The 20,368-nt window shown below is 46.6% G+C and overlaps 2 protein-coding genes across 8 annotated transcripts in view; one reads left to right on the forward strand and one right to left on the reverse strand.

Moving 5' to 3' along the window:
* The window catches only part of vip (vasoactive intestinal peptide), a 5,252-nt gene extending 4,189 nt beyond the window's left edge, over positions 1–1,063 (reverse strand). The window contains exon 1 of the mRNA XM_060073903.1: positions 1–1,063. This exon is cut by the window's left edge and continues 147 nt beyond it. The gene's annotated coding sequence lies outside the window, so the exon portion shown is untranslated.
* Positions 1,064–4,579: 3,516 nt separating this feature from the next.
* The window catches only part of anapc1 (anaphase promoting complex subunit 1), a 37,319-nt gene continuing 21,530 nt past the window's right edge, over positions 4,580–20,368 (forward strand). For 6 of the 7 annotated variants that reach the window (XM_060073891.1, XM_060073894.1, XM_060073895.1 and 3 more), the window contains exons 1-17: positions 4,580–4,911; positions 5,508–5,747; positions 6,259–6,426; positions 7,587–7,629; positions 8,119–8,222; positions 8,602–8,678; positions 8,829–8,902; positions 9,142–9,281; positions 10,038–10,156; positions 11,832–11,963; positions 12,335–12,592; positions 13,387–13,467; positions 16,069–16,159; positions 16,369–16,434; positions 18,182–18,334; positions 18,866–19,000; positions 19,148–19,208. In XM_060073891.1, coding sequence (XP_059929874.1) covers positions 5,532–5,747; positions 6,259–6,426; positions 7,587–7,629; positions 8,119–8,222; positions 8,602–8,678; positions 8,829–8,902; positions 9,142–9,281; positions 10,038–10,156; positions 11,832–11,963; positions 12,335–12,592; positions 13,387–13,467; positions 16,069–16,159; positions 16,369–16,434; positions 18,182–18,334; positions 18,866–19,000; positions 19,148–19,208 — 1,918 coding nt within the window. In that variant the 5' untranslated portion in view covers positions 4,580–4,911; positions 5,508–5,531. The remainder of the gene's footprint in view (positions 4,912–5,507; positions 5,748–6,258; positions 6,427–7,586; positions 7,630–8,118; positions 8,223–8,601; positions 8,679–8,828; positions 8,903–9,141; positions 9,282–10,037; positions 10,157–11,831; positions 11,964–12,334; positions 12,593–13,386; positions 13,468–16,068; positions 16,160–16,368; positions 16,435–18,181; positions 18,335–18,865; positions 19,001–19,147; positions 19,209–20,368) is intronic. The other variant, XM_060073893.1, reaches the window with a different exon arrangement.

Genomic DNA, 20,368 nt, shown 5'->3' on the forward strand with positions numbered 1-20,368 from the left:
TCTTGGGGTCTCGGTGTCCGGGTTTCTCTCCAAAGGCGCGCAATCCGTGTCCGTGTCTGAAGCGGTTCGCTGGTTTTATCGGAATACTTTTAGTGTCCAAGACGGCGATCCCTTTCATCAGGGAGACGTCATGTCCCAGGGGGCGATGCCGTCATTGGCCAACTCACAGGCTTGTGGTGGTCAACAGGTGGAATTAGTGATGACGAGGCTTCAATTAGCCTACCTCATTAACCATGGATCACGGTTAAAGAAAGCCACCCTATTGGTCTATCACTAATGATTCCAAAATAAAACATACTAATACAAATAACACTACTGCAGGCCAACTAATACAAATACTACAGCCCTACTAATAATAGTAATACAAATACTAATACAACTGCTTCAGCCAAACTAATACAATAACTAATACAACTGTTGCAGCCCTCAACTAATACTAATACCAATACTAATACAACTACTACAGCCTCACTAATACAATTACTAATGCTACAGTTTTTCTCAGTCGCTTTGGTACATTTCTCAGATCAGAATTGAAATTCTCAAAACGACCTGTTCAATCTTCACATCAGTGTGTCAGTTGTGCACATCAAAAAAAGAGTTTCTCATTTCTTTGAACAAGTTGCAAATGCTTTGGTACATTCATGCAAATGATTATGTACAATTCTCTGCTCTTTCCTACATTATCAATTGCTTATGTCATGTAGATCAAAGTGTATTGTAATGGGTCTCTATTGAATAGTCTCACCCCCACAACATTTAGGCATGAGTTCATTGCATAAGTCTGTACATGCAAAATGGTTGAACAAGTTGTCATACTATGCCAAGCATATTTCTATTCATTTCCATTTGACTTTTTTCTAAATCTGTCCTGAATTGGTAAATAGCTACCAGGTGAATCTTGACTTTCTCTAAAGAAGGGAAATGTGTGAAGTGTTAGATCAACCAACGATCAACAAGTTTACTGAAATAGCTCAAAGGTGTATCTCCTGAACCATGAACTGGCAAGTATATATATAGCTGGAGCACAACACAATGTTACATTGTCTGACAATGGAAGGACAAAGAATTGGACAGGGTCAAAAAAAAAAAAAAAAAAAAATTCTTTGGCTCAAAACAAAGAAGCAGTAGCCTGACTGCTATGTTCAAATGACATTTGTTCAATGCAGTCGTTTAATTGCACTATAGGCTCTTTTTTTGTATCATCCTGTTTTGATCAGTATGCCAATGTTGTTATCAATAAAAAAATCATTTGCACAAGGCAAGCCGATGCACTTCACCATGTTGATAAGAGAATTAAAATGAGAAGAATTATGGGACAAAAAAATCAAGGGATATTTAGCATAGAAAAATAATTTGCGATTAATCGTGAGTTAACTATGACATTAATGCGATTAAATATTTTAATCGCTTGACAGCTCTAATATATATATATATATATATATATTTATATGGAGATATATATGTATACATAATGCTCCTGCTGTAATGCTCCTACTATTACTAATACTAGTATATATATATGAGTATATATATATAGTAAGGTATCTCTGTGGCAGGTTGACAGAGGTCTTGAGGCTGATAGAATCATCGCCAGGGGAAGTAGATTAGCGGGGTCATGGTGGAAGGAAACAATGTAATTGACAGCAGAGACAGGAACCAGACCCCGGGAGAAACCATTAGGCTGATGTCAGTAGGACACATTCCTCCAGACCCACGCTTGCTAGCACACTCACAGTAGCACACACGAGCTAGGTTGGAGACCGAACCGTGAGGGTTAGCCAGTTGTAGGATAGGTTTAGGGCTAGCCTTTACTAGATAGCTGTAGGCTAGGTTTAAGGGTAGCCTTAGTCAAATAGCTATAAATAATAGTTGTGTGATGATCAGATTAGGTCACTTTGATTTTAAAGACATAAATTCAAGACAGTTAAAGGAATACGGTACAAGAGACTGATCAGGATTAGATAAAGTTCCACAATACAATCTAAATATGATTACGAACTACGAAGATATGGAATATATCTATGTTATTAAACTATGAAACCTTGGTGCGAATGATTGGAGAGAAATGTGAAATATTTCATTGAGAAATGAAGTTTCCCCGCAGTGACAGGGGGCAGACTGGACCTCTGGAGATACTCCCCCTCCTCCCAAAACACTCTGGAGGTCCTTATCCAATCAGAGGACCTGGGAGAGACCCCTCTGATCAATTGATGCTGGCAGACACGGAATGTGTGTGTGTTTGGACTTTGTGTGTCTATATAGGGTATGTGTGTGTGTCATGTGGATGTGTGGTGTGTGTACATCTTGTGTGAGAGTGTGTGTGTGTGTGTGTGTGTGTATGTGTGTGTGTGTGTGTGTGTGTGTGTGTGTGAGTGTGTGTGCACACACACACTCACAGTACTGATGTGTTCGGGCCCCCCGGGGCCGCATGGTAATTAGATGAGGGCAGCTCCTCATTGGCTGTTGACTAATGACATAAATGCATCTGGCACAAATACGCACACACATGCACACACACACACACACACACGCACGCACACACGCGTCCACACACAGAAGACGATACCCGTATACAAACACAAACATGGACACACCACACAAGTGTGCACAGTCACCCATGCATGCGCAAATGCACTTACACACAAGCACATGCACGCAAACACACACACACACACACGCACACATTAAAACACACAGACAAACACACATATACAAACCTAAATTACATCATTCTGTCTCGTAATGCACCTCCTGTCAACCAATCAGATTAGGGTGTTTTACATTCTATTACGTACCTTGTTTTACGTCCAGGAAGTTATGACATCACTCTATCAGTCAGTCAATCAAACTACCCCTCCATCTATCTATGTATCTATGTATCTATGTATCTATCTATCTATCTATCTATCTATCTATCTATCTATCTATCTATCTATCTATCTATCTATCTATCTATCTATCTATCTATCTATCTATCTATCTATCTATCTATCTCACACACAACATAAAGTATAAGATAGGTGACACACAGACTGACAGAAATGAATGTGCATGTGTTATTTCTAGTTTAAGTCTTTCCTTGGTTGTTGGTAATAAACACTCAGTAAAGCCAGATTCTGTATTAAATATCACCTTCATTAGGAGGTAATGAACCAAAGGCCACACCACCAAGAAACCTGACCTTCATTAGAGCAGCAATCCTTCTTCTACTTCATCACAATAACAACATACATCATTATTGTAGTTGCTATTAATGTTCTTATTATTATGGTTCAGAATATGAATCCTTATTATGAGGCTAAGGTGCAGGAACCTCTTGTTGTTGTTTGTGTTCTCGTTATCATTATTATTCTTATTATTATTGCAAGTATTATTATCATTATCATTAGAATTATTATTATCATTATTATTACCATTAATATTGTTATTACAGTTTTTCTCTGTTGCTTTGGTACATTTCTCATATCAGAATGGAAATTCTCAAAACTACCTGTTCAGTCTTCACATCATTGTGTCAAAAAAGCAGTTTCTAATGTCTTTGAATAAGCTGCAAATGCTTTGGTATATCCATGCAAATGATTATGTACAATTCTCTGCTCTTTCCTACATTATCAATTGCTTGGGTCATGTTGATCGAAATGTATTGTAATGGGTCTCTATATTCTAACCCCCACAACATTTAGGCATTAGTTCATTGCATAAGTCTTTACATGCAAAATGGTTGAACAAGTTGTCATAATATGTCAAGCACATTTCTATTCATTTCCATTAGACTTTTTTTCTAAATCTGTCCTGAATTGGTAAATTGCCACCAGGTGAATCTTGACTTTCTCTTATAGCTGGAGCACAACACAATGTTACAATGTCTGCCAATGGGAGGACAAGGAATTGGACGTGGTCAACAGCCAGAGAGAAGAAGAAGAGGAAGAGGATTGAGGCTGTGTGAGAATGAGCATTTTTGGCCCAACCGACAGGAACGTCAGGAGGTGTAGGAAGACTGCACTGTAATTCCTACAGCAATGCATGTACAGTTTACCCTAAGCCTAGATTGTCCTTTGTTCACATTTCTAACACTGACATGGTCTGTCAACAAATTACAGTGCAAACAGTCAAAGCGTAAATTTGAATCTTGTCCAGTCTCTTGCAATCAATCTCCAAAATACACTAAGGTGTATCTTAGGATATACAATAATTGTCTTCAAAACTTTAGCCATAGTTTACATCAGAACATCCCTCCAGCGTAGACTGTTATAGTGACTGATGTGACATGACTAAGCAATTTGACTGTCTTATCCGTACACAATGACATAAGGACTTGTCATTCACATGTTCATTGACACAGACATTAACTTTTGAGAGATGAACTAAAGATTTTGAGCATGAGACTGGTTTTTGCAGGTAATCCATGGTGTTTTGCTATTTGTACGAATTGTTTTGAGAAATGGACTTACTGATTTGCAAATGTCGAGGATGATTCGAGAAATGTATCATAGCGAGCGACAAAAACGGTATTATTATTATTAATATTGCCAGAGCGAGCTCTGTGTTGCTATTGGCTGACAGCCTTTCGCTCTGTGTCACCATGTGTGTCACAGTGCGCGAGGCTGTCGGGAAATCCAATATGTCCGCGACTGTTTGAAAAGCTCCAGTTTACAAACATAACATATCATAACATAACAAAACGTAACGTAACATTTCAGCATCGCTGGTCTAAGACTAGTAATATACACAACAGTGTTCTAGTCCAGCAGCAGCAGCTCAGCAGCTCCTGTCCTCACTGGGAGCACTGGGAGCAGCTTCATTGGCTGGTTGTGTGGTACGAGCGGGAACGAAAACAGAGGACTCCGACACAAGAGCCAGAACCTACCTTCTCACCAGGTGAGGAGCCTCCTGCCTCCTTGTCACCAGGTGAGGAGCCTCATGTCCTCCTCCTCTTGAGTTTACAGCTGCTCGGTGCTAGCTGCCATGCTATCCAGCTCTTCAACAACCTCACCTAGCATGCTAACCCTGTTAGCAGTGAGTTCAGTACTGCGCTGCCTGGCTAATAAACCTGTCGTACTAGGAGAGAACTCTGGATCAGTGTATTAGTACTAGAAGAACTCTGGATCAGTAAATCAGTACTAGAAGAACTCTGTATTAATACTAGAAGAACTCTGGATCATTGTATTAGTACTAGATGAACTCTGGATCAGTACTAGAAAAACTCTGGATCAGTAAATCAGTACTAGATAACTCTGGATTAGTGTATTAGTACTAGATGAACTCTGGATCAGTGTATTAGTACTAGAATAACTCTGGATCAGTGTTTTAAGAATACTGGATCAGTAAATCAGTTCTAGAATAAATCTGGATTATTGTATTAGTTCTAGAATAACTCTTGATCAGTGTATTAGTACTAGAAGATACTAACTCAAGCTCAGTGTAGTGTGGCTCTATTAGCATAACAGTGTCAACAGTTTCTCACCTAATGCTCCAGTCTTAGTAAACTCGGGTTCTGTCCTCAGAAATAATGCTGAAATCTGGACCTCATGTCGGAAGTCGTGTTTGAAGAGCCAGCCACGATGATCTCCGCCGGGGACCTGCAGAGCTTCGTCCCGTTCGGCCGCGACCACTGCAGGCACCATCCCACCGCCTTCAACCTGCAGCTCCGCCTGCTGCAGCCCGCCTCGGAGCTCTGGGCCCTGGAGGGCGCCGCCAGCCTGGTGGGCTCCCTGCAGGAGGTCTCCCTGCACGAGAAACTCCAGGTACCGCCTGCTGGGCCGCCTGCTGGGCCGCCTGTTGGTCTGCCTGTTGGTCTGTCAGCCTGTCTGCCTGTTGGTCTGCCTGTTGGTCTGTCTGCCTGCCTGCTGGTCTGTCTGTCTGCCTGTTAGTCTGCCTGTTAGTCTGCCTGTTAGTCTGCCTGTTGGTCTGCCTGTTAGTCTGCCTGTTGGTCTGCCTGTTGGTCTGCCTGTCTGTTGGTCTGTCTGCCTGCCTGTCTTCCTGTTGGTCTGCCTGTTGGTCTGCCTGTCTGTCTGCCTGTTGATCTATCTATCTTCCTGCCTGTCTGCTTATTGGTCTGTTTGCCTGTCTGTCTGTCTGTCTGTTGGTCTGTCCATCTCTCTCTGTCTATCTCTTTGTATTCTACCTATATATCGGTGTAACCCTATGACTCTTTCTGAGAAGAAAGATGGTTCCATCCCCTACAAACATGTAAACACATTTACAAACGTCCACACCTGTGAACTAAGGCTTCTTATCAATGGGTTTGATTGACAGGAGAGCTGGCAGCTGAGGCACGGCTGTGTGGTGGGCGGGCCCGACGAGGAAGCAGAGTTTGAGGAGGAGCTCTATACGGCAGGAAACACTGTGGTGTGGACCCATGGCAGCCGAGCAGAGGCGTCCAGCGTCTACAAGGCCTTCACCGTAGACACACCTGTCCAACAGGTGGGTCTGTTTTTTTTCTTTTTTGTCATTGTAATTAAAGCGTTCACCGTTAAGGGACGCTTACTATGCAAACTATCTCGGGGCCGCGGGCCTACCCCGTGGGCGAGGAATAAAGACAGAGCGCCACGGCCATGAGCAGTGCAACAATGAAAAGCAGAGTATCTGTTCATAGAATTTAAAGGGAAACCCATGTGTTTAGTTTGCTTAGAAACAATATCACTCATGAACGATTTCAACTTAAGTCGCCACTACAGCTACTACAACTGCAATGGATATGATGCACTTAATGTTGGGTCACTTTTTTTTTTCCAGTTTGTGCCATCATTGACTGATGATGTATGTGAGCCCTTTGTACTGAAAAAAATTGTTGTTTCTAATAAAACAAACTTTTTGTATTTGTCGTTTAACAAGACTATAGACATGTTAAAATTACATTTTTAGCATGGATAATGTGGTTTAATGAACATGCAGACATATACAGATATTTTGTTCTTATTTAGAATAGAGATGGGCACGCGTTCACCGTGTTCATCGAATATTCGATTATTCGAAATGACGTGGGTATTCGACTTTAGCTGTAGCGGATTGTTTTTTAATTTGAGCCTTTTTTAAATATTATTCACTAGCTATATTAATAACATATTGTTCATTAAACATGTATACTAATGCCATTTAAAATATGTAAAGTAGAAAGAAAGAAAAAACACAATTGCAATACCTTGGATACGTATTTGTGCCTTTGCGCATCACATAGTTTAAACTTGCAGGCAGCGCGCAGGGCTTGATTGTAAATCGCTTCCGCACCCGCCTATCCCCCGACCACGTAGATATGCTCATGTTTTTGAACAAGAATGAGTGATGCAGTAGGTGGGCTTGTGTGTGATGTTAACTGGAAATGTTTTAGGCATGCTGTATTTCGGCCTTACACATAATATATTTTAGGTGATGTTAAATATATGCGCATCATATATTTAACTTAATTTGGGCCTTAAGTATGCAATACTGTTTGTTCATTCATATTCCACATTGTGTTGTTTAACCTCATCATATAGTCAGTATTTTGTCTTTAGTATGGTGTAACTCTGTTCCTCCACACTGTGTAACCTCATCCTATCGTGTATATTGTGTCTCTAGTCTGGTGTAACTCTGTTCTTCCACAGGCCCTGTGGTGTGACTTTACTGTTCCTCAAAGTAAGAACAACGGTACGTCTCTAGGGGTTCTCTTGAAAAGATCTTGCAACGTAGTACATGGTTCTGATTACAATCTATTCTGCTCAGTATCGTGATATTTTGCGTACTCGATTATCTCGACAGAGTAGCCCCTAGTATTTCATTACTTGGGGCTCTAATTAAAATGCTTTGATGTAGCATGTGGAACTGATTCAACATGTAGCTCTGATGTAGCGTGTGGTTCTGATGTAGCATGTGGTTCTGATGTAGCGTGTGGTTCTGATGTAGCGTGTGGTTCTGATGTAGCGTGTGGTTCTGATGTAGCGTGTGGTTCTGATGTAGCGTGTGGTTCTGATGTAGCGTGTGGTTCTGATGTAGCGTGTGGTTCTGATGTAGCATGTGGTTCTGATGTAACGTGTGGTTCTGATGTAACGTGTGGTTCTGATGTAGCGTGTGGTTCTGATGTAGCATGTGGTTCTGATGTAGCATGTGGTTCTGATGTAACGTGTGGTTCTGATGTAGCCTGTTCAGGAGGCTCGGAACAGACAGTGTGCATCCTGGAGAGCAGCTGTTTGAACGTCCACAGCGTCACTGGGAAGGACTTCATCTCCCCTCTCCCCTTCCAGGTAGGAGTCCCATTCACATGTTCACACATTCAGCCAGGGCTGACTCATCACATGTACTGACTTATCACATGTACTGACTCATCACATGTACTGACTCATCACATGTAATGACTCATCACATGTACTGACTCATCACATGTACTGACTTATCACATGTACTGACTCATCACATGTACTGACTCATCACATGTAATGACTCATCACATGTACTGACTCATCACATGTACTGACTCATCACATGTAATGACTCATCACATGTACTGACTCATCAAATTACTCCTCACTGACTTGTAGTGTGTGTTATCTTGTAGTATGTGTGTAATCTTGTAGGTTCTAGTGTGTACGTTTGTGTGTGTGTAATCTGGTTTTGTGTCTCAAGGTGTCTCATCTGTGGGCGACAGCATTTGGTCTCCTGTTGGAAAGAAAAAACTCAGATCCCCTGCACAGTTCTACCGGGTACACTCTCTGTCTGTCTGTCTGTCTGTCTGTCTGTCTGTCTGTCTGTCTGTCTGTCTGTCTGGCTATGTCTCTGGCTCTGTGTCTCTGTGTCTATCTGTCTGGCTGTAGTTTTGTGTGTCCCCACCTAAAGGTGTGTTTGTGTTTCAGAGAGTCTCTACCGACGGTGTTCAGCATGCGCCACCCTCTGGATGAAGTAGCTCCTGTAGTGTGGAGACCAGCAGGTACACCACACACACACACACACACACACACACACACACACACACACACACACACACACACACACACACACACACACACACACACACACACACACACACACACACACACACACACACACACACACACACACACACACACACACACTATGTGTTTGTTCCAGCGGGTTCAGAGGGCGTCCAGTCTGTGTGTGTTCACTTACCTCTGTGTGTGTGTGTGTGTGTGTGTGTGTGTGTTCCAGGGGGGTCGGATCGTGTCCAGTATGTGAGTGACAGCAGCCTGAGGCTGGTGTTCAGCAGCGCCAAGCCGTCCATCCTGCTCTGCTTCGACACGATGCAGGGATTACACTCCATCTGGGCGCTACGGCCCGTCACGCACCAGGTACACACACACACCCAAACACTCACACCATCCCTCAGGTTAGGCTTTGTGGTGCTGATGGAGGGTGGTGGAGGAGGATGGTGGAGGTTGTGGAGGGTGGTGCTGATGGAGGGTGGTGGTGCTGATGGTGGGTGGTGGTGGGTGGTGTAGATTGAAGGTGTTGGTGGTGGTGGGTGGCGCTGATGGAGAGTGGTGCTGATGGAGGGTTGTGATGTAGGGTGGGGCTGATGGAGGTAGGTTGTGATGGAGGGTGGGGTTGATGGAGGTAGGTTGTGATGGAGGTTGGGGTTGATGGAGGTAGGTTGTGATGGAGGTTGGGGTTGATGGAGGTAGGTTGTGATGGAGGTTGGGGTTGATGGAGGTAGGTTGTGATGGAGGTTGGGGTTGATGGAGGTTGGGGTTGATGGAGGGTGGGGTTGATGGAGGTAGGTTGTGATGGAGGGTGGGGCTGATGGAGGTAGGTTGTGATGGAGGTAGGTTGTGATGGAGGGTGGGGTTGATGGAGGTAGGTTGTGATGGAGGTAGGTTGTGATGGAGGGTGGGGTTGATGGAGGGTGGGGCTGATGGAGGTAGGTTGTGATGGAGGTTGGGGTTGATGGAGGTAGGTTGTGATGGAGGGTGGTGCTGTTGGAGGTAGGTTGTGATGGAGGGCTGGGCTGATGGAGGTAGGTTGTGTTAGAGGGTGGGGCAGATGGAGGTAGGTTGTGATGGAGGGTGGTGCTGACTCTTCCTCCCCCTCTTGGTCTTCCTCCCCAGGAGCTCGTCGCTGTGGTGCGCTGTCCGTCAGACCAGTCCCTCTTGGCTCCAGGCTTCTTCAGCTCCCACCTCCCCAGCACGTCTCCTCTGGACTCCCCTAGTGGCCCTTTCACCCCTAGGTACCAACTACCAGCTCTAGAAACTAACTACCAGCTCTAGATACAAACTACCACCCAGTGGTGGCTGGTGATCAGAAATGGGGGCGCAGTTATAGACGGGGGTCTGGGGGTCTCCCCCCAAGAAATAAAATAATTTGGTAGATTTGATTTCCTGTATTCTGGTGCATTTTGGGGATGGCCACTACCTATGACCTATTACCTGCTATCCATTCAGATTCATAGCCTACATCTTGACTTGCAGGGCCTGGACAACTTACACTGCATATACAGACCTACTTTATGGCCGTATGTCCTTTATTCCACCAGCCATTGCTATTTTACCCATTGTTGTTATTCTGACAAATCATGATATCCGTCCATTTTTTGTGAGTCTCAATATCTAAATGCAGTTAGAAATATGGGACAGTTGCTTCATATAGTTTATATGCTCCAGGCCGAAAGACTTAATTAATAAGTAACTTACTTGCTCCTTTTAAGTATAACATTGCTTGGGGTGTCCAATTCCTCCACTGAAATGGGTGGAAAGTAGGGCTGCTCGATTATGAAAAAAATGATAATCACGATTATTTTGGTCAATATTGAAATCACGATTATTCAAACGATTATTTTTGAGTTTGAAAACATGATGTATTTATTCAGCATGTCTCTCCCAGAAACACTTTGGAACTGAGAACTTAGAAATTTTGAGAAAATACACAAAATGGTCAAAACTAAAATAATGTACAGATATGTATCCAGCTGTTCTGAATTGACTATAAAACAAAAACAAAAAAAAATAGTGGAAAGTACAACTCTCTGCTAGTTAGCGATCTATCTCTTCTCTACATGTAGTTGTGTTGCGCGAATGCTGCTGAGGGAGATGGACTATTTGATTGATTCGCTGAATTGTCCAATCATGTGGTGATAACAAAAAAAGAAAAGCAATACAATTGGCCTGGGGCACACATTGGTGCAACCCAAGGGGGAATTTTCTTGCGCCAATGAAAAGTTTTCTCTGCTAGATAGACAGCAAAAAGTTAGCGAGCTTACATTGACTTCAACGTGGCCGGCGCCCCTGACTTGGAGGAGAGCTTGATTTCAACTGACCAATAACTAGCCTAGCCCAAATGTATTGACGTTCAGACGCATTAAAATGCTTGCTGGCAGTGGCAAGTATGGTCTATCACACAATTGAACAAGGATAAACGCTATGTAGTTTTGTTGATTTATTTCGTATTTATAATAGTTGATTCATAATTGGCAGATATATTCGAGTGAATGTTTCACGGAGGGGCGGCGCCCTAGCGCCCTCTATTGACCAACCGCCACTGCTTGCTACCACCCCTAGAAACTAACTACCAGCGGTAGGTACCGTCTACCAGCTCTAGATACTTATTCCAACTCTAGGTACTAACTACCCCCTCTAGGTACTAACTACCCCCTCCAGTAACTAAATACCACCTCTAGGTACTAACTCAACTACCACCTCTAGGTACTAACTACCACCTTTAGGTACAAACCCAACTACCACTTCTAGGTACTAACTACCAGCTCTCGGCAGTAACTGCCACCTCTAGGCATTAATAAGTTGCTATTAGGTTAATGAGTCCTTCAGCGGAGTGGCGTGGCCGGCAGGCTACCTACTGAGTGCTCAGCTCCCTGCTCATCTGTGATTGGTCCTTGTCTCCTCCCCCAGCTCTGTGGCGGGCATCAGCTCTCCCCTCCACTACACGGCCTTACGAGGTCACCACAGCAGGATCATGACCTCGTCCCCCGGCGCCCACTCCAGGGTCCAATCTCCCAGCATCTCCAACATGGCCGCCCTCAGGTGGGTGACCGGCAGAGGAGGGGAAGGGTTCTCTGGAAGCACCGGTTCAGTCTACACCGTGTCCCCCGGTCCTCTGGCCTGCAGCCGCTCTCACACTCCCTACACCGTGTCCCTCTGTCCTCAGCCTCCAGCCTCTCTCACACTCCCTACACCGTGTCCCTCTGTCCTCGGCCTCCAGCCTCTCTCACACTCCCTACACCGTGTCCCTCTGTCCTCGGCCTCCAGCCTCTCTCACACTCCCTACACCGTGTCCCTCTGTCCTCGGCCTCCAGCCGCTCTCACACTCCCTACAACGTGTCCCTCTGTCCTCGGCCTCCAGCCTCTCTCACACTCCCTACAACGTGTCCCTCTGTCTTCCCTCTGGCCTCTAGCCGCTCTCACACTCCGGGCATGGCCGCGCCCTCCTTCTCCGGCACGTCTCGTTTGTACGAGTCCTTCCACGGCCAGGGCTCCAGGGGCCCCTCCCCCGGCCGGGGGCCGTCCCCCAGCCGGGGCCCCTCGCCCATAAGGGGCCCGTCCCCCAACAGCACCTCCAACGACACCCTGCTCCTGCCCGAGATGGAGCCCATCCTCCCAGACCTGTGCATGGACCAGCTCTGGGCCGAGCCCCCGGGCCCGGGCCCACACAGGTAACACACCTGTAACCCCTCTGGACCCCCCCTCCCCCCAAAGGTAACCCCTCTAGACCCCCCCCCCAAAGGTAACCCCTCTAGACCCCCCCCCCAAAGGTAACCCCTCTTGACCCCCCCAAATGTAACCCCTCTAGACCCCCCCAAAGGTAACCGCTCTAGACCCCCCAGGTAACCCCTCTAGACCCCCCCCAAAGGTAACCCCTATAGACCCCCCCCAAAGGTAACCCCTCTAGACCCCCCCCCAAAGGTAACCCCTCTAGACCCCCCCCAAAGGTAACCCCTCTAGACCCCTCCCAAAGGTAACCCCTCTAGACCCCCCCCCAAAGGTAACCCCTCTAGACCCCCCAGGTAACCCCTCTAGACCCCCCCCCAAAGGTAACCCCTCTAGACCCCCCCCCAAAGGTAACCCCTCTAGACCCCCCCAAAAGGTAACCCCTCTAGACCCCCCCCCAAAGGTAACCCCTCTAGACCCCCCCCCAAAGGTAACCCCTCTAGACCCCCCCCCAAAGGTAACCCCTCTAGACCCCCCAGGTAACCCCTCTAGACCCCCCCAAAAGGTAACCCCTCTGGACCCCCCCAGGGTGACCCCTTTAGACCCCCCCCCCCCCCCCGTAGCCCCTCTAGACCACCTTAATAACCGCTCTGGACCCCCAGTTTACCCCCTCTATACCCCCCCCCAGGTAACCCCTCTAGACCCCCCAGGTAACAACTCTAGACCGCCCAGGTAATGTGTGTGTGTGTGTGTGTGTGTGTGTGTGTGTGTGTGTGTGTGTGTGTGTGTCTGCGTCCAGTCCAATGGCCTCCAAGGTGTTCCTGACCACTGACTTCTGCCAGAACAACTTCCTGTGTTTCCTGGTGGAGTCTCAGCTCCGGTATGTCTCTCTCGCTCGTTCTCCCCATTCCTCCCTCTCTCTCGCCCTCTCCCCATCCCTCCCTCTCTCACCACCAGTCCCACACCCTCTCTCTCTCCCCATCCCTCCCTCTCTCTCTCCCCATCCCTCCCTCTCTCTCTCCCCATCCCTCCCTCTCTCTCTCCCCATCCCTCCCTCTCTCTCTCCCCATCCCTCCCTCTCTCTCTCTCCCCATCCCTCCCTCTCTCTCTCCCCATCCCTCCCTCTCTCTCTCCCCATCCCTCTCCCCATCCCTCTCTCCCTCTCCCCATCCCTCTCTCTCTCCCTCTCCCCATCCCTCACTCTCTCTCCCCATCCCTCACTCTCTCTCCCCATCCTTCTCTCTCTCCCTCTCCCTCTCCCCTTCCTCTCCCTCTCCCTCTCCCCATCCCTTCCTCTCCCCATCCCTCACTCTCTCTCTCCCTCTCCCCATCCCTTCCTCTCCCTCTCCCTCTCCCCATCCCTCACTCTCTCTCCCCATCACTCCCTCTCTCCCTCTCCCCATCCCTCACTCTCTCTCCCCATCCCTCACTCTCTCTCCCCATCCTTCTCTCTCTCCCTCTCCCTCTCCCCTTCCTCTCCCTCTCCCTCTCCCCATCCCTTCCTCTCCCCATCCCTCACTCTCTCTCTCCCTCTCCCCATCCCTTCCTCTCCCTCTCCCTCTCCCCATCCCTCACTCTCTCTCTCCATCACTCCCTCTCTCCCTCTCCCCATCCCTTCCTCTCCCTCTCCCTCTCCCCATCCCTCACTCTCTCTCCCCATCACTCCCTCTCTCCCTCTCCCCATCCCTTCCTCTCTCTCTCCCTCTCCCCATCCCTCACTCTCTCTCTCCCTCTCCCTCTCCCCATCCCTCACTCTCTCTCCCCATCACTCCCTCTCTCCCTCTCCCCATCCCTTCCTCTCCCTCTCCCTCTCCCCATCCCTCACTCTCTCTCCCCATCCCTCACTCTCTCTCCCCATCACTCCCTCTCTCCCTCTCCCCATCCCTTCCTCTCTCTCTCCCTCTCCCCATCCCTCACTCTCTCTCTCCCTCTCCCTCTCCCCATCCCTCACTCTCTCTCCCCATCACTCCCTCTCTCCCTCTCCCCATCCCTTCCTCTCCCTCTCCCTCTCCCCATCCCTCACTCTCTCTCCCCATCCCTCACTCTCTCTCCCCATCACTCCCTCTCTCCCTCTCCCCATCCCTTCCTCTCCCTCTCCCTCTCCCCATCCCTCACTCTCTCTCCCCATCACTCCCTCTCTCTCTCCCTCTCCCCATCCCTCTCTCTCCCTCTCCCTCTCCCCATCCCTCACTCTCTCTCCCCATCCTTCTCTCTCTCCCTCTCCCCATCCCTCTCTCTCTCTCTCCCTCTCCCTCTCCCCATCCCTCCCTCTCCCTCTCCCCATCCCTCACTCTCTCTCCCCATCCCTCACTCTCTCTCCCCATCACTCCCTCTCTCTCTCCCTCTCCCCATCCCTCACTCTCTCTCCCCATCACTCCCTCTCTCTCTCCCTCTCCCCATCCCTCACTCTCTCTCTCAATCTCTCTTGCTCTCACTCTCTCCTCTCGCTCTCCCCATCTCAACCTGCACATGTAGCTCACTAAAGTACAAGGCTTGTGGCAGCAGTGTGACGTGTCTCCTTAAAACAAAAGAATGATTAGCTTGAACCCGCAATGGTCCAATTAAGGAATTAAATCTGAAGATGAACTTAATGGCTGCTGCTGCACACGTTAGATAAGAGAAGGAAAATAATCCCTTTCTCCCTCGACTGGGAAAATGGATACAGCTCCATGTTGGCCCAAGCTACAGCTACAGCCCCATGGTGTTAGCCCAAGTAAAGATACAGCTACATGATGTGAGCCCGAGCTAAAGCTACAGCTCCATGATGTTAGCCCGAGTAAAGATACAGCTACATGATGTGAGCCCGAGCTAAAGCTACAGCTCCATGATGTTAGCCCAAGTAAAGATACAGCTCCATGATGTGAGCCCGAGCTAAAGCTACAGCTCCATGATGTTAGCCCGAGTAAAGATACAGCTACATGATGTGAGCCCGAGCTAAAGCTACAGCTCCATGATGTTAGCCCAAGTAAAGATACAGCTCCATGATGTGAGCCCGAGCTAAAGCTACAGCTCCATGATGTTAGCCCGAGTAAAGATACAGCTACATGATGTGAGCCCGAGCTAAAGCTACAGCTCCATGATGTTAGCCTGAGTAAAGATACAGCTACATGATGTGAGCCCGAGCTAGAGCTACAGCTACAGCTACATGATGTTAGCCCGAGTAAAGATACAGCTACATGATGTTAGCCCAAGCTAGAGCTACAGCTACATGATGTAAGGCTAGGTTGGTTCACCCTACCTCTTATGTTTTGACCGGGAACATAAATGAGAGATTTTAGATGAAAATAAGGAACTTCTAACCTCCAAACGGAGTTGCTATACTCAGGACGTTATGCCGTATCAGATGATTATAATGAATGCTTTTCAAGGCCATAAACAAAGTGGTAAGAAAGTGGTTTGAACTAGCCAGCGGACAGCTAGTACAATGGAAATGATCTCCAATCGCCCTAGTGTTGAATCGGTTGTTTAAACCTCCCCACAGGTGTGTGAAGTTCATCCAGAGTAACGACCTGTCTCGCCTCATCTTCACCTCCGTGACCACCATCCCAGCTACCGACGCCGCGCCGCTACAGGTAGCACACCACGCTAACACACCACGCTAACACACCTACTCCAGAGTTACCATAACCATATCAAATAGAGTTACCCTAACTAACTCTTAACCCTATCACCCAGAGTTACCCTAACTAACCCTAACATCCAGAGTTACCCTAACCCTAACCCTTTCATCCAGAATTACCCTAACCCTAACTCTAACCAACCCTTACCCTGTCCTCCACAGAGCATCAATGCCATGCTGGTCCTGGAGGCTAACAGCAGCCTGGTTCTGTACACTGGAACAACAAGGGTAATGTATACTATACATGCTAATAGAAAGTAATATAAAATGATGTATCTGTATATATAGACTATTCTAATACTGGACAATATAATGTTTACTAATACTTAAATTCAATATATACTAATACTGTATTGTATAAGTTTATATATTAAGGCTGGGGGTAAACGATTATTTATCAAACGATTAATCGGGCGATTATTTTATCGATTAGTCGACTAATCTAATGACCAATTGGACGTTTTTTTTTTTTTTTTTTCTGTTGCTCGATTAATAAAAACCATAATGTATCTCAAATAAATACAAAAAAAATCTTAATAATATACTTTATTTAATACGGAACCCGTAAAGGGACATGAAAAAAATGTGTGCGCATACTCTCTTGCGCTCCGCCTCCAACTACGAGATGGTTAGTTACATCTTTCCTGCTGTCGGCTCCCAGACCGAGGAGCACAGGTGATACGTTCCCTCCAGGTCCGATGCGCTCTCGGGGGCATGACCCTTCACTTTGACCGACAGTGAGTCTGCTTATAGGTCGGAATATGATGGAATGAAGCGGCCACCGATTCTTGACAGGCTGGGTATTTTATTCTTACACACAACCGGACTCGTTCATGACTTCACTAGACTGACACGCACGCTATCGCTCGCTCTCCTCGCTCGTCCACCTACTCGCTGACGACACACACACACACACACACACACACACACACACACACACACACACACACACACACACACACACACACACACACACACACTGCCAGTGATATGCGCACGATGTTTCCCCATGCTCATGAGATACTTTCTCGTGCGCACGAGATACTTTCTCATGCGCACGAGATACTTTCTCGTTTGAGATGCTCCAACATTGCTGTCGTGCTCTTGTGATATGCCAACTCCATTTGGCAAAGAGTGCAAATCACAACACCTTTCCGTTTAGGACTTAACTTGAAGTATTTCCATACCTTTGATGATTTCGTGCGCGGACATTTTCCTTTATTGTGACTTTCGTCCATTTCTCCGTCGAAAATCGTCGACGGAGAAATTTGACGTCGACGAATTTTTGACGTTGACGTCATCGACGCATCGCTACAGCTCTATTATATATAGATTAGTGCTGTCAAGCAATTAAAATATTTAATCGCGAGTAATCACATTAATGTCATAGTTAACTCACGATTAATCACACATTTTTTTCTGTGCTAAATATCCCTTGATTTCTTTGTCCCTTAATTTTTCTCATTTTATCAACATGGTGAAGTGCATCAGCTTGTCTTGTGCAAATGTTTTTTTATTGATAACAACATTGGCATGTACTGAGCAAAACAGGACGATACAAAAAAAAAGCCTGGAGTCCAATTAAACATTGAACATACAAACATACTGCCTTGAACATAGCAGTCTACTGCTATGTTCCTGGCTACTACTTCTTTGTTTTTAGCCACAAAAAATAATTAAAATAAGCGTTTTTTTTTTTTTTATTAATAAATTGCGTTAATCGCGTGCTAAAAAAATTAACGTCGTTAAGATTGGTTTGTGTTAATGTGGTTAATAACGCGTTTAACTGACAGCACTAATATAGATACAATGTCTGTATGTAGAAGCTTATTGAGGCTTTGATATAAATCTTTATTTATCTAGTTCTTAGTCTATAGATATAGTCGTATAGCACAAAATAGCACCGCTATATATTCAGGTTAATATATACTATATATGTAGTATGTATTGAAGTCAACAGAAGCTGTGTTTTCAGGTGAGCAAGGTGTTTGTTGGCGGTCTCCTGTCTCCCTCGTTCATCCGGTCTGGCCACGCCCAGCGGTCTGGCCACGCCCATCAGGTGAACATGCCCCTGACCAGCGCTAGCACACCTGCTGCACCTACAAACCGTCTGCCACGCCTCGACCAGGTAACTTTATTAGTACAGCCCTTTATTACAGTCTCAAAACCAGTTAGCTTTATTAGCAAATCCCTTTATTACAGTCTCTAGACCAGGTGACTTTATTAGCATATCCTCTAGACCAGGTCACTTCATTACAGTCCCTAAACAGGTAAAGGTCCCTTTATTAGTATACCCCTTTATTACAGGCTCTAGACCGGGTAACTTTATTAGTATAGCCCTTTATCACAGTCCCTAGACAGGTAACTTTATTAGTCCAGCCTTCTGTGACAGTCCCTAGACAGGTAACTTTATTAGTGCAGCCCTGTGTGACAGTCTCTACAGGTAACTTTATTAGTGCAGCCCTGTGTGACAGTCTCTAGACAGGTAACTTTATTAGTGCAGCCCTGTGTGACAGTCTCTAGACAGGTAACTTTATTAGTGCAGCCCTGTGTGACAGTCTCTAGACAGGTAACTTTATTAGTGCAGCCCTGTGTGACAGTCTCTAGACAGGTAACTTTATATGTCCAGCCCTCTCTAACGGTCCCTCTTCCCCTCCAGGTGGTGATGCCCTCTCCCCTCCCTGAGCCCAGAGGGTCCACTCACAACCAGGGTTCCTGGCTGGAGGACTACAGCTTCCCCCAGAGTCCTGCTGTCACAGCCTTGAGGGACGCCGTCTCCAACAGGGTCACTCTGGTACGGCCCTAACCCCAACTCTAACCCCAACCCTGACCCTAACCCCGTCTCTAGAACGGCCTTAACCCTAACCCCGTCTCTAGAATAACTCCTCATGAATCATAAGTTCTGTTTATTATGATCTCAATGTCTGCTCTCTGACTGCAGGAGGTCAACAACGGAACCATGTTCAGAGTGTCCATTCCTGAGATCTGCACCTCAACCCTAGGTAACGCTAACCCTAACCCTATACACGTCCACCCTTCACACCTCCATCCTACAGACCCTCTACCCTACAGACTCGACACACCTCCACCTAGGTCTTACACACATCCCTGAATATAGCACCACTATGAAGGATTATGAAACACTATTATCTCTGTTCCTCTCCATCTTTTGACGTTCATTATGTCTGACATTAAATAAAATACATTTAATTGGGTAACATCTTTATCTTTCTTTACATTTTCCCTTTTTCCTTTCTCTCATCCCTCAAATCTAACCTGTCTGTCTGTCTCTCTACTTGTCTGTCCCGCTATCTCTCGGTGTGTGTGTGTGTGTGTGTGTGTGTGTGTGTGTGTGTGTGTGTGTGTGTGTGTGTGTGTGTGTGTGTGTGTGTGTGTGTGTGTGTGTGTGTGTGTGTGTGTGTGTGTGTGTGTGTGTGCGCGAGCGCCACACACACACACACAGGGCTGAGTCACTACACTTAGTTGTGTAATGAGGTTGGAGTGGTTTTCCTGCTGCACTGACGTAGTCCAGACTGATTAAAGAACCAGGCAGAGGAGGGGGAGGAGATGGGGGGCTTAGTGGTTAACATGATGGAGCTGACGTTGCTTCAGACCCGACCCCAAAGTCTCCCACCCATGGACCCAAAAAGGTTAGGGTCACTCTCCACCTAAATGGTTAGGGTCACTCTCCACCTAAATGGTTAGGGTCACTCTCCACCTAAATGGTTAGGGTCACTCTCCACCTAAATGGTTAGGGTCACTCTCCACCTAAATGGTTAGGGTCACTCTCCACCTAAATGGTTAGGGTCACTCTCCACCTAAATGGTTAGGGTCACTCTCCACCTAAATGGTTAGGGTCACTCTCCACCTAAATGGTTAGGGTCACTCTCCACCTAAATGGTGAGGGTCACTCTCCACCTAAATGGTGAGGGTCACTCTCCACCTAAATGGTTAGGGTCATTTTCCGGGCTTGTTGCTTTGTCAGTTGACCAGCTAGTAAAAGAGCAGCTATCCAATTAGTCACAGAGCAGTTAACCAGTTGGTCACAGAGCAGTTAACCAGTTAGTCACAGAGCAGTTGACCACCTAGTTAAAGAACAGTTGACCAGTTGGTCAAAGAGCAGTTAACCAGTTGGTCAAAGAGCAGTTGACCAGCTAGTTAA

The sequence above is a fragment of the Gadus macrocephalus genome, chromosome 15 (genome assembly GCF_031168955.1).
Source record: "Gadus macrocephalus chromosome 15, ASM3116895v1".
Lineage (NCBI taxonomy): Eukaryota > Metazoa > Chordata > Actinopteri > Gadiformes > Gadidae > Gadus > Gadus macrocephalus.